This window comes from Malus domestica, chromosome 14 (genome assembly GCF_042453785.1).
Source record: "Malus domestica chromosome 14, GDT2T_hap1".
Taxonomy (NCBI): Eukaryota; Viridiplantae; Streptophyta; class Magnoliopsida; order Rosales; family Rosaceae; genus Malus; species Malus domestica.
The window spans coordinates 4,152,744-4,169,197 of record NC_091674.1 but is presented as its reverse complement, the minus strand read 5'-3'; the positions used below and the strand labels follow the sequence as shown (position 1 = coordinate 4,169,197).

Here is a 16,454-nt window from a genome sequence, read left to right as displayed (position 1 = left end):
TGCGCCATAAAAATTACATGTTGCCAAATGAGTCTCAACCTGCAACGCAAGGCAATTTGACAAACATTTCCATGTGCTTAAAATTATCATGGCAATGTTAACTCAATTTACAATTTCCCGTGAACACAGAGATCACACTATATACTTGTCACAACTGAAATCAGATTTTCCTCTATAATTCTTCCATAAAGATTAAAGAATATGAAACAAAAGACAGTTGCAAAACTATGGAATCCTATCTCTCTCTCTCTCTCCCAATCCTAACAATCATCCCAATCTTGACAATCTTTTTCGCTTACGGTTCTTTTTCCTTGCTGCGGTGCTCCTTGGATCGTTGGACGCGGAAGGAAGAGTCAGATTAGTCAATGGCTTTCCGAAACTGGTTCTGCCTTTCTTAGAAACCCACTGCAGCGGCAGATTGTTTACCACCGTGCAAATGTCATTAGCACTACTCACTTCCACAAGATTTCGTATTTGATCAAGCATCTGCATAGTCCAGGCCATTGAGCGATCTAGAGCAATCGAATCATCCATTGGTTTCTTCAATAGGTTCATCAAGACGTCTTTGAATGACTGCGAAGACATGGAAGGCTGATAACCTTGGCGACTTTCGCAGATCATGTTGACTTTGATGACATGCTTGCAAAGGTTCCCTTGCATTGACCACGCACAATCGCAGAAGGAAAACTCTGATCCGGGATTCCACACTAGATGCATGGTGCTGCTGTCCTTCTGGCTCAAAACCTTGGCAAAGAGGTGGTCTTTATCATCTAAGGAAACAACAGAATCCGGAATTTGCAGTGCCCTGTGCCATGACGTAGAAGCAATATATTCCTCCTTAACATTTTGGAAAGCATCACATTCATCTGCATAGCGGTCAAGCCAGTAGCTTGAATGCAGCTCGGTGGTTAGCTTGTGCACTAACCAATCAACTCTCTGGAGCGCTCCAAGATGTGAATCATCGAACAATTTCACTTTCATCTTGACGTGATATGCTTCAATGGCACCAGATGCCTCTTGGCTTGCAAGCGGAAGACTCCTCATTGTTGAAAGCCACATTTCTGTTAACAAGAAACAATATATTAATGATAGTTTCATGCAAAAACTTGTAAGACCATTAAACATGATGTGTCCAGAAATGTGCATCAGTGTGAGTCAGAGAGAGAGAGAGAGAGATCTAACCAATCTTCGGCACCCAAGACTGCTTAAAGTATTCCATAAATGCAGTCTGATCAACAAAATCTTGTGTTAGTTCTTCTAAGGCAACCAGGGTATCACTTCCATCCCAAATGCTATACGCAATATTACCCAGACGTTTAAAAATTTCGCGCTGAACTTCAATGTTATTGCATTTCTTTACAATATTCCTCAGCCATGATCTACGAACACGCCAAAGGGAAAATAGAACGGGACAACAGAAAATATCTCTGAAAGACCATGAAATGTGTTATTAGAATGCACAATATTCTAAGTCCAGATAAATTTAATGCAGAGAATTCCAGAGACAGAGCATCCTGCCTGATGGGATCAATCTCAGCTGCTGCATCATCAATTAAGAAACCATTGATCTTCCATCCGGGCTCAACACTACGAGCTCGATCAAGTAGAGCTTTCATCCATTTAGACACATCTGGCTTTGCAAAGCTACGCGTGATGACCCATGCGACAGGGAGTGCATGTTGTCTTGAGTCAAAGACAAGAAGCGTACACAAAGGATACTGCCATTTCAAACACGTATAAATAAATATCTACTTTCTATGCACATTCCCTAAATCTATACAAAAATATACGTTCACGAATCATTTCATGACTCAGTAACTCATATATTCCAAAATGAACCCTGTATTTAATGGATATGTGATGGAAAAGAAAAGTCAACATGATAACAAGATAACTACCCGCAAGAGTTTTTCGTTTACTAGTATTCATTATCTTGGAAACAAGTCCTACTAAACCTAGAAATAAGGAAAGAAATCTTATAGCTCACTAAAGGGTTAGTCAGTTCACAAGCTTGTACAAAAAGCACTAATGATTTGGTTACCTTAAGTCTCTTTATGCCAAATGTTGAATCAGCTGCAATGAGACTGCGGTGACCAAAACGAATCATTTGTTGCAGCTGCCACTCCGTTTGAATCCCCAGAAGGAAAGGATCTTTCTCTGAAGTATCCTGATAAATGAATATGGATTTTTTGTTGCGTTCAACCCACATGCGGATGCTAGCTTGATCATCAAGATCCAATTCATGGGTAGATCGCTTAATAATCATCCCAAGTTTATGGACATACTGGGAAGCAAGGCTATTTACTTTTGCATTCGAACCACAATACCGCTGAATCCCTTCAATGTGTTTCTCTAGTACATTTTCTTCAGGAATGCCAAGGTAGATCATAGACATTGTTTGCTGTTGAATCTCATTACAGATATATGGAATTTTATTGGCTCCCGGGCCAATCGCATCTCTGTCAAGTGGGCCATGGCAAACAAAACCAGATTTGTTCACATGGCGCCTCTCATGATATATAATTAGTGCAAGTGATGGGCGTGCATACAAACGCTTCACTACAAAATTGCATGTACAGCCCCGCATGGATTGAGGTCTAGCTGCACGGTTGCGGGTGTTGAGTCGATATTTTCTGCTAGGCAAAATACCCCCTCCTTCCCCATAATTTTCAGGACCGAAAGAACACCAATACCTTCAACAAGAAAGAATGAACAATTAATAACTGTAGTACCTAAAATAACAAAATAGCGGCGAATATGAAATCCAAAAAGTTGCTGCTCATATGACCCACAACATTAAAATTGGTAATCTCAAAGTCACCAGAGCAGAAAACTCTCAATGTTGTCCTCATACACCTGATTTATGTTGGTTAAATCAAGACAGATCAAAATTAAAAGTAAAAGAACATGCACATATTCTTTCAGAATGCATTAATAGCGACTTAGAACCAGATTTTAGATAAGCTGGAAACTCATAGTGTTGAACTCACTAAAGCAGACTTTACCCGAACAACACTATATCTTTTGAACTATTTGTGGAAAAGTAAGCTTTTTGGTCGTCCATAAGAAGATAATAGAAGAACAATGAGGTGGTAAGGTTTAAGAATTTCTTTACTCACAGCTTATATTCCAAATACTCATCATCCTTGTATTCCGTAAAGATGCCCATCTTTCTTCTTCTTCCCCTTTCAATATGAAATCTTGTTGGGCACTCTAAATTTGAGCTTTCTCCAATTATAAATTCATCCACTCGGTCATAAGGAATGAGGGCTGCATCATCATGGTTCTCAGTAGTGCCAAATTTGGTCCAAGTCAAATCAGCAGAGGAGAAATCCTCCTCCGGTGGATCTTGAACTGGAAGATCGTTTATAGATTCAACAATAGCCATAGGGTTATAGATCCTTAATGCAATATTTAGTACCAAAACAGCTTAACAATTAGCAGCACATCTGCAAATACAGTAAACACAATCCCTTTAATTAACAACAAAATATCGTAAACAAGTCAAATCAAGAAGTTGCATATATAGTTTCATGGTTGTTAAACTTGGAACTCTACTTCGGACAGGTAGCCAGTTAAATTAGTGTCACAATAATAATATTCTTATAATCTACGTAGAAGAAAGTACAAAATATAAGTATACAATAAACACTCTAAGTATATGTATGGAGTCTAATGCATAATTTAATAGTCACACAATCCGAAAATTTATAAACTAAAATAGAAAAACAGAACAACTAGGCTTTTGGACTAGTGGACCAAGAGAGCAAAAGTATTAGCATATGAAACAGAGAAAAACCCAAAAGAATATTTACAGTTAAAGAAAGGACCAAAAGATAGAAGTCAGAGAGAGTTATCACATAGAGAAAAAAGGCAGGACATGATTTCAGCATGTGTGCAACCCTCTACAACCCTAGAGGTTCTGAAAACGAAATCAGTGCTCGGAATCCAGAAAAGTAAAATGATAACCGTTATCGCTTCACCTACTAAAATTTTTAAAACCTCATTTACTCACTAATACAAAAGATGGTGTTTCCGAAGATGGAACTGCAAAAATCATTGATGCTAATGATCTCAGCTACACTAACTCTATTCCTATTAAATAAGCATTTCCTACAAATTACAAATCCAAATTTCGGGCTGGCCTTAGCTGGAACTTCCCACTAAACCCTACTAACAAACCACCAACGAAATTCGATGCCTCCCTCAGCAAGTCAGATTATTACACACCCCAAGCAACCACTCTATTATAGACTACACAGTCCAACCAATAAACCCCTACAACACCATATTCAAGCAACAAAAATTTACAAAAAAAACATCATAGTAACCTTAAACAGAAAAAAAAACAAAAAAACAAAAAAAAAACAAAAAAAAACAAAAACAAAATCACAATCGATAACCCAAAAAATGAAATAAAATAAATAAATTTAAATGGGAAGACAATTCAGTTGCGTTCCTTTGGTGCTTAACATGGAACAACAATGCCCGCCAGCTGAAAAGAGCAGATTTCATACAAAAATACTAATAAATTTGAAGTAACCCAGAAACAAAAATTGCAGGAAGAACTTAACTATTTAGCTTTACTCCTTAGGTCAGTTCATAAAACCCTAAATGGTCGAAAGCCATTTGCTTTCCACTTGTAATCTCAGCCCAGAACAAAACTTCATTCAGTCAAGAACATTCCTTTACTTGTATTCCTGGTGTTCTACTTCAATTTTATATTTTGATGAAAACCCAGAAACCCCTTTTACGTATATTACTACTGATTACCCTAACTATGTATCACAACACCTAGAAACCCTGATTACACAGAAACCCATAAACCCTGATTACCCAGAAACCCATAAACCCTGATTACCCTATGCTATATTATCACAGCACCAATTCAAAGAAGCCTTCGAAGAATTGGTGCCCCATTTTCGCTCACCAATTAACAAAACTTAAACCCAAAACGCTATTGAGACTACGAAGTTCAAAGAAACCCAAATCTTCCAATTATCCAGTTCAATATTTCAATTTCCCAACTAAAAAAATGTTGAAATAAGCAGATAGAAGTTGAAAGAAAAGGAAATTTACCTTCTTGTTGGTGAAGAGTGCTCGAACCAGATGAGAGGGAGAGTTCTCGAACGGACTGGAGAGGAGCGGCGACAGAGATATGGAGAGAGCGCTTCGGAAATGAACGGCTAAACAGACGGGGCAGGATTGTCAAGTTTCATTCATTGTTATTTTTCATCTTTTATTTATGAAATAAATAAATGGAAAACTAACCAAAACAACCTCAAAACTTTACTTTTAATCATCAGGACAGATTTTTTCAAAAATACTGATCCTACCCTTCACACATATGTACAAGATTGGGTCAGTTTTATGCAAAGTTCATGTGGATACATCCAAAAGAAGAAAAAGAAGATTGACATTTTCAGAAAGAATTTGCATGCAAAAGGATATGTGGCAACAACCAAGACAATATAGATTCACATGCAAAAGAAAATGTGGCAAACACTGCAGCAACCAAGACAACATAAATTCACATGACATTCAAGCAAAGACAAGACAGCCAGCTTTCAGAAACAGTGCTGACAGCTTTAAGAAACAGTGTGCTGTCACTATTCAAAAAATTGTAAATAGATGAAATATTACTTTGTCTTTGAAAAATTAGATTTTGTATATAAGGAAGCCTTTCCTCCCATACAGAACACACCTGAATACCACACACCTCTCTCAACATCTGAAAACACCATACTCACTTCATACACTCAAGGATTCGTAGCCTTCATAACATCCTTGTAAACACTTCTTTGTAATCACTTTCTTGTAAACAACTATCTCTGTAAACATTCCATATATCAATAAAAATTCAAGTGTACATATTCAAGCAATCTCCAAGTCTTAAGTAAGTTTTCTTTTCCTTATTTAGTGTGTTTGTTTAATTAGACTTCTAGTTCAAAACAGGGAAACACTATTGTGGTTATATTATTAACATGCTAAACTGACGATCATACTTTGTTCAAGCACTCTGTTATAGTTGAATGTTTGCCATACAAATAACTGGACATTAACTAGGGTACCTCTGAGTTCTTCGTACCTCTGAGTTCAGCCGTTAAGGCTTTATACTTGTACTGTGAGTGGCCGTCATGCTGAAACATGTCGAGTTCCATGTGCAAGGTTCTATGTCTAGTTGTTATAATGGTTATCCGACTATTTAACCGAGCATGCTTTTCGAATTTGGTATCAGAGCCTAGTTTAGCATTTTAATAATATAAGCATAATAGTAAAGTACCTTGAGGAGTCATTGATACAATTGATATCATATTTGTTTATTGTGTATGAACAACATATATTATTATCCCTGTAGACCCTGTCAACCACAATTACCAGGTATTTATTATCCCAGACATCCAACTATAACTAGCATAAAGAGAAGATTAACATATATATCCAAAAGAATTATCAGTACTTTGACGAAGCAAAAGTTTTATCTTTACTATCTTGAACATCCTTCATTTATTTGTAATAACACAGAAGTGCAGCATAAAGTTTTAGAAGCAAAAAGAACAACAGATCAAGCTTTAGAGACCTTGAGAGAAGAAAGAGAGTTTTTAAGAAACCAGTTAGCTGTAACTCTAGAGAAGGGTAGACTGTAGTTTATGATAGATTATCTTAATTTAGAAATTAGTGAACCTCAAAAAAGAAAAATAACTTTAGACCAAAATAGTTTAGTTTATTATTTTCCATCAAGAAAGCATAATCATATTTTGAACAGTGAAGAAAATCCGCAAGCCAATAGTATTGTAGATCTTATTATTAGTCAAGCAGAAAATATAAAATTAGAAAATAATAAGCATAATCATTTGTTAAACCAGTTGTTAGAACATTTTTAGAAAAATTCCATAAAGATAATTAGACAAAATTTAGATTATATTACATCTCAGTTAGAAGATAATAATATAAATATTCAAAAGTTTCCTAGCAAAAGAGAGATAAAAGAGCTTGTTGACCTCATAGATAATAAGCCAAAGCAAGTAGAACTTAGGTCATTAGAAATAGTTGAACAACTAAAATTAGAAGTTCAAAAAATTCAATTCGTACAAAAGGAGTTGAGCGAATAAGTAGCTAAGTTACATAATAAAATAGATAAATTATTAGTTTAATGACAGATTCTAGAACTAGCAGAAAATATATTCAAGCTTTGAAAGAAATTAGTAAATTAGATAAAGAACCAGTATGATTAACAGATTTTTCAACACAAGTATCCAGTAGTAATATTCCCATTAGGCAAAATAATTTGATTATCCAATTAGTTTTAAGTTTAGCTGAAAAATTAGATCAAGTTGAAGAACAAATAGCAGAAATAAACCAAGTTTTACATAACGCATCTTCATCACTTCCACCATCTTTGCTAGATAAATTAGAAAATTTAACTTTGAGTGCAAATAATAATAAAAGACCTAAGCTAAATCTTTTTTATAATAGAAAATGGAACTCTTTAGGAAAAAAGGAAAAGAAGTAGTTAGAGCGGAAGATATTTATCCAAATGAAGAAGAAGCACAATAATTTATTCGAAGAGGTTTTGAGAAAACACAGAAAAATAAATATAACTTGTATCAATTAGGTTTATTTGAAAACAGAACTGGAATTGTAAGCAGCATCAGTCAACATGAAGTTAGCTGTATTGATAAAGAAGTCACACTTAATCTAATTAGTAAAGAAGCAGTTACTCATTTGAGAAAATCACATTTTAGTCAGATTCATATAGGAACAATATTAATTGAAATAGCAGGATTAACCAGAGCACAAGTAGGTACAAAAGCTTTAGTATACATATATGATGATAGATGGGATAATCACCAACAAGCAGCAATAGCAACAACTGAAGTAGACTTAAGTTCAAACTTAGCAGTCATAGGTTGTATTCCAAATTATGTTATGACGATTAATGAATTTAGTAAATATATTAAAGTGAGCATAAGAACAAAAAATTATAATATGAAAGGAGAGTATAAAAATTTGTATATTAGTTTAATGTATATAGGTAAAGTGTTTGATAGATATAATCATAAGTTTAATTCAGAGTTTCAAAATTTAGTTCAAACATTTGGCAGTAAACATGTAAATATGATAGAAGCAAAACCCGTAGATAATAGTTTTTTAGAAGGAACTCAGTGGACATTGCCTAATTTACAAGTAGCACAAAATAGACAACCAGATAAAGTACAAATATATGAAACTAGTACAGGTCAAGTAACAATTAGGTTTAGTAATTATAAGCAACTAAAAAAAATAGAAGAAGATGAGAATGAAATTGAAAATGAAAGTATACATATGACTTTTGACACACCCCGTCCTGAAGGAGGGCATGCTGGCCGTCACGTGAGAGTGACGTAACCATTTGCACAGTACGTAAGCTTTAAGATACAATTTATAAGTTGATACACCCGAAGGTGAGTCCTAATTTTGTCCAATCTGTCAGAACACCGTCGAATTCCTCGTAGTCACCACACCTTTGTGATTCCTGAACCTGGAGGGGCGCAAAACCAAAATTGAGTGGGTCAGTAAAACAATTATTTTCCAAATCCAAACATTTCTCAAAACGTTGTAACCCCTCTCCGTAAAACCTGTATACTTTCCCAGAAATGTAAAATATAAATATACATATATATTCTCAAAACTTCATTTTTACTATTTCAACATTATCTCTTTATCAATCATGCCATGCCATGTCATCTCAACATTTCTCATATTAATTATGCCATGCCACATCATCTCAACAGTAATAAGGTATGAATGCATCAACATAATCATATCAGGTGCAAGAAAGTAATCAACCGTAGGCCCTCTAATAGCCCTATACGGTTGAACCTAGAGCTCAAAATCTATCATTATCACTCTACCGGAGTCACCTCTGTGACCCGTCCGGCCTTCTGCACACAAGTTACGCTCTAGTGCTTCTCATAAATCATCTGTGCACATAATCTAAGGTCACCCACCAGTCGGAATCTCACTAACACTCTCGCGACTGGTCTGTCGTACCCACTCCGCGTGGACTGTACGACTAGCATCTACTTGGATCCAAGGCGAGCGTGCGATGCGGTGAATACTATAAGCACTAAACCATGGTGCAGGATTTGAGCTCAATATATATCATCATCATCATAACAGTAATTAAATACTCACCTGATACTCACCTGTGCGTCCGCCGCAACATTCATTCATATGCATCATATATCTCAAATCATACTTTTCATATCATTTCATGCATGGCAATTCAATTTACATTTCCATATATATTTCATATACTTCTATGCATGATCTTTCAATTCACGTTTTCATATCATTCTATATACCTTTCATTTAAAACATAATTTCATTCTAATTCAATTTCTGGGAAAACGTCAAGTATATATATATACGGAAAACAAAACTGCCCACTCACAGATTACATCGACGTCTCGTAAGTCCCTGAGAATCCCTTGGCCATGCCCGATGCCCGCATAAACCTCACCTAAACAAAAGTAACCATTTTGACGTTATTTAACGCCTAACCCAAATCTTAGTTAATAACTCCTTATATATTGCTCAAATTGGGTATATGAATATACCACAGTGACCTACACAACCTCAGGATCATCCCCATATTTTTAAAATAATTTTTGGAGTCCTTACGCGCCCCCACGCGCCTGACGTGGCACGGACCTACGCGCCCCCACGCGCGGCCACGTGCCAAGCACACTGACGGTGTCAATTGACGCCGTCAGGAATATTCCGTTAAAACCCGGAATATTCCGTTAAAACCTAACCGTTTCGTTAACGGCGTCAGGAATATTCCGTTAGAACTAACGGAATATTCCTGCTTCTTCTCCGATGGACTCTCGCCGGACTCCGGTCACCGGAAAACTGGGAAAAATTTCTATTTAACTATTCTCACTCGTTTTTCGTCCATTTTTTTCGTACTTTATACCAAAATGAAGCCCTAAACACCTACTATCACGTTGGAATGGTTTTAAGGTCTAAAAACAATGAGATCATACCTTTCCAAATTTCACAAAACTCGGCCAACCTCGAAACCAGTGATCCCGACGTCCATTTTGTTCAAATGAGGCACTCCGAGCCTCCTCGGGACTTCCTAAGACTCGTGGTGATCTTAGTTTGGCCTAAAACACAACCAAATCAAAGTTCATGAACAGTACATAATCACGGTGCTTTAAAAACTAGGGTTTCTCGAAGTGAAACTCACCTGAAACTTATACCCCCGTGCTCGTGAAGTTCCCAAGATCACGATGGTGATCTTAGATTGAACGTTGGTGTAGGATTGTGGTTATGCTTGGTGTTTGCCGTGAGTTCAAGTGAGTTCGAGAGTAAGAGAGAGAGAGTGTTTCTGAGGGAGAGCTGAGGAAGAAAGAGGGAGTGTGAAAGACAAGAACACGGGAAATGGGGAGGGATTTAGGGGGGTAGGACCCTACCTAAAGTCCAAATACAAAATATTAACACATACAATAATAAATCTAACCCTAGTTTAGGATGTTTTTAGGTAAAACAAATACCAAATTTACGCACCTTAATCCCGTTTAAGGGCGTTTCTGTAATTTCACGTCATCGGAATTAAAATTTCGGGACGGGCTGTGACAATCTCCCCTCCTTATAGAATTTCGTCCCCGAAATTCCAGTCACCAACCATAACATCAAAACTCATAAAATAGTCTCAGATACATATCTCTCATCCTTTCTTCTGTCTCCCAAGTAGCTTCTTCAGCTGAATGATTTCTCCACAATACTTTTACCAAGCTTACGGTCTTATTCCTCAAAGTCTTATCTTTCCAATCCAGTATAGTCACTGGTTCCTCATCATACGTCAAATCCGGATTAATTTCCAATGGTTGAGGAGGAATCACATGTGAAGGATCTGACACATAATGCCGAAGCATCGAGACATGGAACACATTATGTACCTTAGACAACTCTGGAGGCCATTCAATTCTATAATCAACTTCACCAACCTTTCGATGATCACGCTAAGTCCGATTCATTTAGGATTTAACTTGCCTTCCTTTCCAACCCGAATTATACTTTTCTATGGTGAACACTTCGAAAATATAAAACCATTTACCTTATATACTCGATTAGTGGCATAACTATCTGTTGATCTCTTTTGCCATTCCTGGCTACTTTCAGGTTAACTTACTCACCTGAATATTCTTAGAAGAGACTCATCCAAAATTTCGGGCCCACTAAAATTCCTCTAATCGAATCTTTCTCTACCCAGAAGCATTCCATTCACAAGTCATCAAAAACCGACTCACATGACACATTTCATGATCCTTATGGCGTTACTTCGGAAACTGCACAACCAACATACTTAAGAAACTCAGCAGTTCCGTAAACCAATTCTCTTTTCCATAAAACAAATAAGTAATGTTGCACTGTCTGGGAAAGGTTGTTACTCAACACTAGAGTAAATGTACTAACTTGTTACTTAACAAGTATAACTTCTTCTCGATCTTCCATTCTTAATTTTTCTTCCGTTGGTTTTCAATCCACAAGATGATACTCTTGGCAAACGTGCCAGATATTAATCTTACTGTAGTCTTCTCACCAAGTGCTTCAGCTAGAACAATTCACGATCACCCTGATCGCACAATCATAATCACTAAGTAATTCAATCCACCTTTGTTGCCTCATATCAAAATCCTTCTGAGTAAACAAATATTGGAGACTCTTTTGATTTGTAAAATCTTGCATTCTCACTAAAATATAATGTCTCCATAACTTCACAGCAAGGATGGTAATCGTGACTTCCAAATCACCAGTAGGGTAATTCATCTCATGAGATTCCATTTGTCGTGAAACGTATGCAATCACCCTAACATTTGCATCAACATGCATCCAATACCATTCAAGAAACATCACTAAAAATTTATGATTACCACTATTCTCTGGGATTACTAAAATACGTGCATGAGTGAGGAAATACTTCAGTTGTTGAATCCTTTGCTCACAATTTCCTCCCCACTCATACATAACCTCCTTTCTCAACAGTCTCGTCAATGACAAAGCAATGACTGAAAAATCTTTCACAACCATCCAAGATAGCCTGGTAAGTTAAGAAATTCCAAATCTCAATTACGACTCGTGGTTGTTCCAAATTCTCAATTTCTGCTATCTTTTAAGGATTCACTTGAATACCTTAAGAATATATAACATATCCCAGAAATGCTACTTGATTCATCTAACATTCGCATTTGCTAAACTTAGCATACAATCGACATTCTTCCAATCTTTGTTCCACCGACTTAATACGTTTACATGCTCTGCTCTGGCTCAGAATATGCCAGAATATCTTCAATGAAAATGATATCTATTTATCAAGGCATTATTGGAATACTTCATCCAATAACTCATAAAACAGCATGAGTATCCATATAGCATCACCATAGTTCATAAAACAATCTTAAGAACAACGTCGCTCATAATCTTTAATTGGTAATAACCAGACCTCAATTCAATCTTTGAATCTTCGCAATTACTTCTAAGCTGGTTAAATAAACATTAGTACATCACCATGGATAACGGTTCTCATTCGTTACCCGATTCCATTATCTATAATCAATGGATAGCCTTAAAATCCATTTTCTTCCTCACCAACGATCTGGGGCTCCCCCAAAGCATTGTACTAGGTTGAATAAAACTTTTATCAACCAATTCTTTCAACTAAATTTCCATTTCCCTTAACTCATCATGAACCAATCTTTAACATAAATTTATACCTGGCAACAAATCAATAGTGAACCTCATATCTCTGCCTGAAGGCAATCCAGGTATACTTTCAAGGAAGACATCAAGAAAGTCTAACCCCTTTTTCATTTTTCACACTTCTCCAAACAACATCATTTAGCACCACATGAGCTAAGTATTTTTGGGCAGCCTTTCAAAACAATCTCTTTGCTTTCACAGCATAAATAATGGCTGAACTCACTTCACTTTGTATACCCACCAAAGTAACCTCTAATTAATCAACTCGATGGAAAGTAACTGGTTTCCCGTAACATTCCATCTAGTCACAACTATAAACAATCACTCTAATGGAATAAAATTAATTGACCCAATACATACTTTATTATTACTGAACATTCTAAGTAAGTACAACACTAGCATAAAATAACCTACCGGTTTGCTTGCTTAGCGAATCCACGAATGAGTTATTAATATTACGGTCTGCAGCCCGCAATACTGATAAATCATCGTTGTCTCGATAAGTAGGCAACCACTCTCAAAGATATAACATTACTATTTTGTCACTCAATGTAAAATACATATACTCGTCTCAACTACATTTATTTACTACTCTCTAGGTAATAACATACATAATAAGAAATATATCAGTCGAAGTCAACTAGAATGACCTGTACGGCTGATTCAACAATTATCTCAATAATACGTCGGCCGGATCCACTCCGCGTGGTCGGTACGGCCGAGCCTATAACTCACCAATTTCTCATGCGTCAGCCAGATCCACCTCTCGTGGCCTGTATGGCTGAACATATAACTCATCAAATATCTCTGTACCCACAGTCAATCCGACCAAACTACTAAGTCCATAAACCTGCTGAATCGATACTATGATGTCATAGAAAATTGTTGAGTACAACTGATTATAGGGACGATTCACAATTCTGTGTCCCCTCTGTTCACATAAACACATTCATTAATTTCACACTTCCCAAAGTGTTAATTTTGTACCTGCTGCACAAAGTACATTTCCTTTACTCGAGACACCTTGTCTCAAATATCTGGGATTACCAGTATATCCATCACTTTTACTCTGACCAGCGACATTAAAACCTCAGCTGGAAGAATTAACTCTAGCTTCACTTCTTTCGAAGCTCTGAATCTTTCTATATCCTTGATATGACGAATCATTAACTTTATCGTCTTCTTTTAATTCCCATTCATTTCTTATTCTTCTTTATTCTCGTTGCTCATGTTCTCAGAGTCCTCAAGACTCAACAACATCTAGCATACTCCTGATAAGAACTACACTGGATAGTGGTCACCCAAAATACCACTTCCCTTTTTGCCACCCAGCTTAAAACAACATAACACCTCCACCAAATTAACAACAATATCTGGATGGAACGAGGCAAGTCTGAAAACTTTCTATAATATTCATTTATCGTCAACTTCCTTGATTCACATTTGCAAACTCTTGCTTACTACCATCGATAAATGCCGGAGGGATAAACTTTTCCTTAAACAAGTCCTTAAATAATTCTCAATCAGCTGTTTTCTCCGGTGACAACAATTAACAATCCTGTTTCCACCAGGATACAAATTCATACCCAAAACCAGGTAGTCGTCTCGACCCCTTGTCAGAAGGAAGATTCCTTTGACTTGCATAATCTGAAACATCTTTTCCAAATGGTTAAACCGTTACTTCGCTCCCTCAGGTTCATCATTTCATAAGGTGATTCAAATTCGACTCATAATCCGTCTTAAAATGTCCCTTTTGATAATATACTGAATCACCATTGTAATAGTTTCCCCTAAACCGCTATATTAGGGAGACTAAATTCCTCTAACTACGTGGTTTGCTACGAGGCGGTGTAGTTCTGACAGAATTCACTAGAAACTTCTCAAGATGTCCAAGATTGCAACCATGCTCTGATACCAACTGACACACCCCGTCCTGAAGGAGGGCATGCTGGCCGTCACGTGAGAGTGACGTAACCATTTGCACAGTACGTAAGCTTTAAGATACAATTTATAAGTTGATACACCCGAAGGTGAGTCCTAATTTTGTCCAATCTGTCAGAACACCGTCGAATTCCTCGTAGTCACCACACCTTTGTGATTCCTGAACCTGGAGGGGCGCAAAACCAAAATTGAGTGGGTCAGTAAAACAATTATTTTCCAAATCCAAACATTTCTCAAAACGTTGTAACCCCTCTCCGTAAAACCTGTATACTTTCCCAGAAATGTAAAATATAAATATACATATATATTCTCAAAACTTCATTTTTACTATTTCAACATTATCTCTTTATCAATCATGCCATGCCATGTCATCTCAACATTTCTCATATTAATTATGCCATGCCACATCATCTCAACAGTAATAAGGTATGAATGCATCAACATAATCATATCAGGTGCAAGAAAGTAATCAACCGTAGGCCCTCTAATAGCCCTATACGGTTGAACCTAGAGCTCAAAATCTATCATTATCACTCTACCGGAGTCACCTCTGTGACCCGTCCGGCCTTCTGCACACAAGTTACGCTCTAGTGCTTCTCATAAATCATCTGTGCACATAATCTAAGGTCACCCACCAGTCGGAATCTCACTAACACTCTCGCGACTGGTCTGTCGTACCCACTCCGCGTGGACTGTACGACTAGCATCTACTTGGATCCAAGGCGAGCGTGCGATGCGGTGAATACTATAAGCACTAAACCATGGTGCAGGATTTGAGCTCAATATATATCATCATCATCATAACAGTAATTAAATACTCACCTGATACTCACCTGTGCGTCCGCCGCAACATTCATTCATATGCATCATATATCTCAAATCATACTTTTCATATCATTTCATGCATGGCAATTCAATTTACATTTCCATATATATTTCATATACTTCTATGCATGATCTTTCAATTCACGTTTTCATATCATTCTATATACCTTTCATTTAAAACATAATTTCATTCTAATTCAATTTCTGGGAAAACGTCAAGTATATATATATACGGAAAACAAAACTGCCCACTCACAGATTACATCGACGTCTCGTAAGTCCCTGAGAATCCCTTGGCCATGCCCGATGCCCGCATAAACCTCACCTAAACAAAAGTAACCATTTTGACGTTATTTAACGCCTAACCCAAATCTTAGTTAATAACTCCTTATATATTGCTCAAATTGGGTATATGAATATACCACAGTGACCTACACAACCTCAGGATCATCCCCATATTTTTAAAATAATTTTTGGAGTCCTTACGCGCCCCCACGCGCCTGACGTGGCACGGACCTACGCGCCCCCACGCGCGGCCACGTGCCAAGCACACTGACGGTGTCAATTGACGCCGTCAGGAATATTCCGTTAAAACCCGGAATATTCCGTTAAAACCTAACCGTTTCGTTAACGGCGTCAGGAATATTCCGTTAGAACTAACGGAATATTCCTGCTTCTTCTCCGATGGACTCTCGCCGGACTCCGGTCACCGGAAAACTGGGAAAAATTTCTATTTAACTATTCTCACTCGTTTTTCGTCCATTTTTTTCGTACTTTATACCAAAATGAAGCCCTAAACACCTACTATCACGTTGGAATGGTTTTAAGGTCTAAAAACAATGAGATCATACCTTTCCAAATTTCACAAAACTCGGCCAACCTCGAAACCAGTGATCCCGACGTCCATTTTGTTCAAATGAGGCACTCCGAGCCTCCTC

The 16,454-nt window shown here is 37.1% G+C and overlaps 1 protein-coding gene across 1 annotated transcript; it reads right to left on the bottom strand.

Annotated features, from left to right (window-relative positions):
* Positions 1 to 55: 55 nt before the first annotated feature.
* LOC103414930 (uncharacterized) lies at positions 56 to 5,343 on the bottom strand. The gene is made up of 6 exons (XM_008353286.4): positions 5,080 to 5,343; positions 3,120 to 3,449; positions 2,042 to 2,693; positions 1,519 to 1,718; positions 1,183 to 1,427; positions 56 to 1,061 (listed from the first exon to the last, which is right to left on the bottom strand). The coding sequence occupies exons 2-6, from the start codon at positions 3,386 to 3,388 to the stop codon at positions 268 to 270; spliced, it is 2,160 nt and encodes a 719-aa protein (XP_008351508.3). The 5' UTR covers positions 3,389 to 3,449; positions 5,080 to 5,343; the 3' UTR covers positions 56 to 267.
* Positions 5,344 to 16,454: the final 11,111 nt, after the last annotated feature.

Bases quoted from the DNA above. Each gene is read 5' to 3' on its own strand.
- LOC103414930 (XM_008353286.4), bottom strand. From the start codon at position 3,388: ATGGCTATTGTTGAATCTATAAACGATCTTCCAGTTCAAGATCCACCG. The intron at 2,694-3,119 runs GTGAGTAAAGAA...TTCTTGTTGAAG, and splicing joins GAGTATTTGGAATATAAGCT to GTATTGGTGTTCTTTCGGTC. The intron at 1,062-1,182 runs GTTAGATCTCTC...TCTTGTTAACAG, and splicing joins GTCTTGGGTGCCGAAGATTG to AAATGTGGCTTTCAACAATG.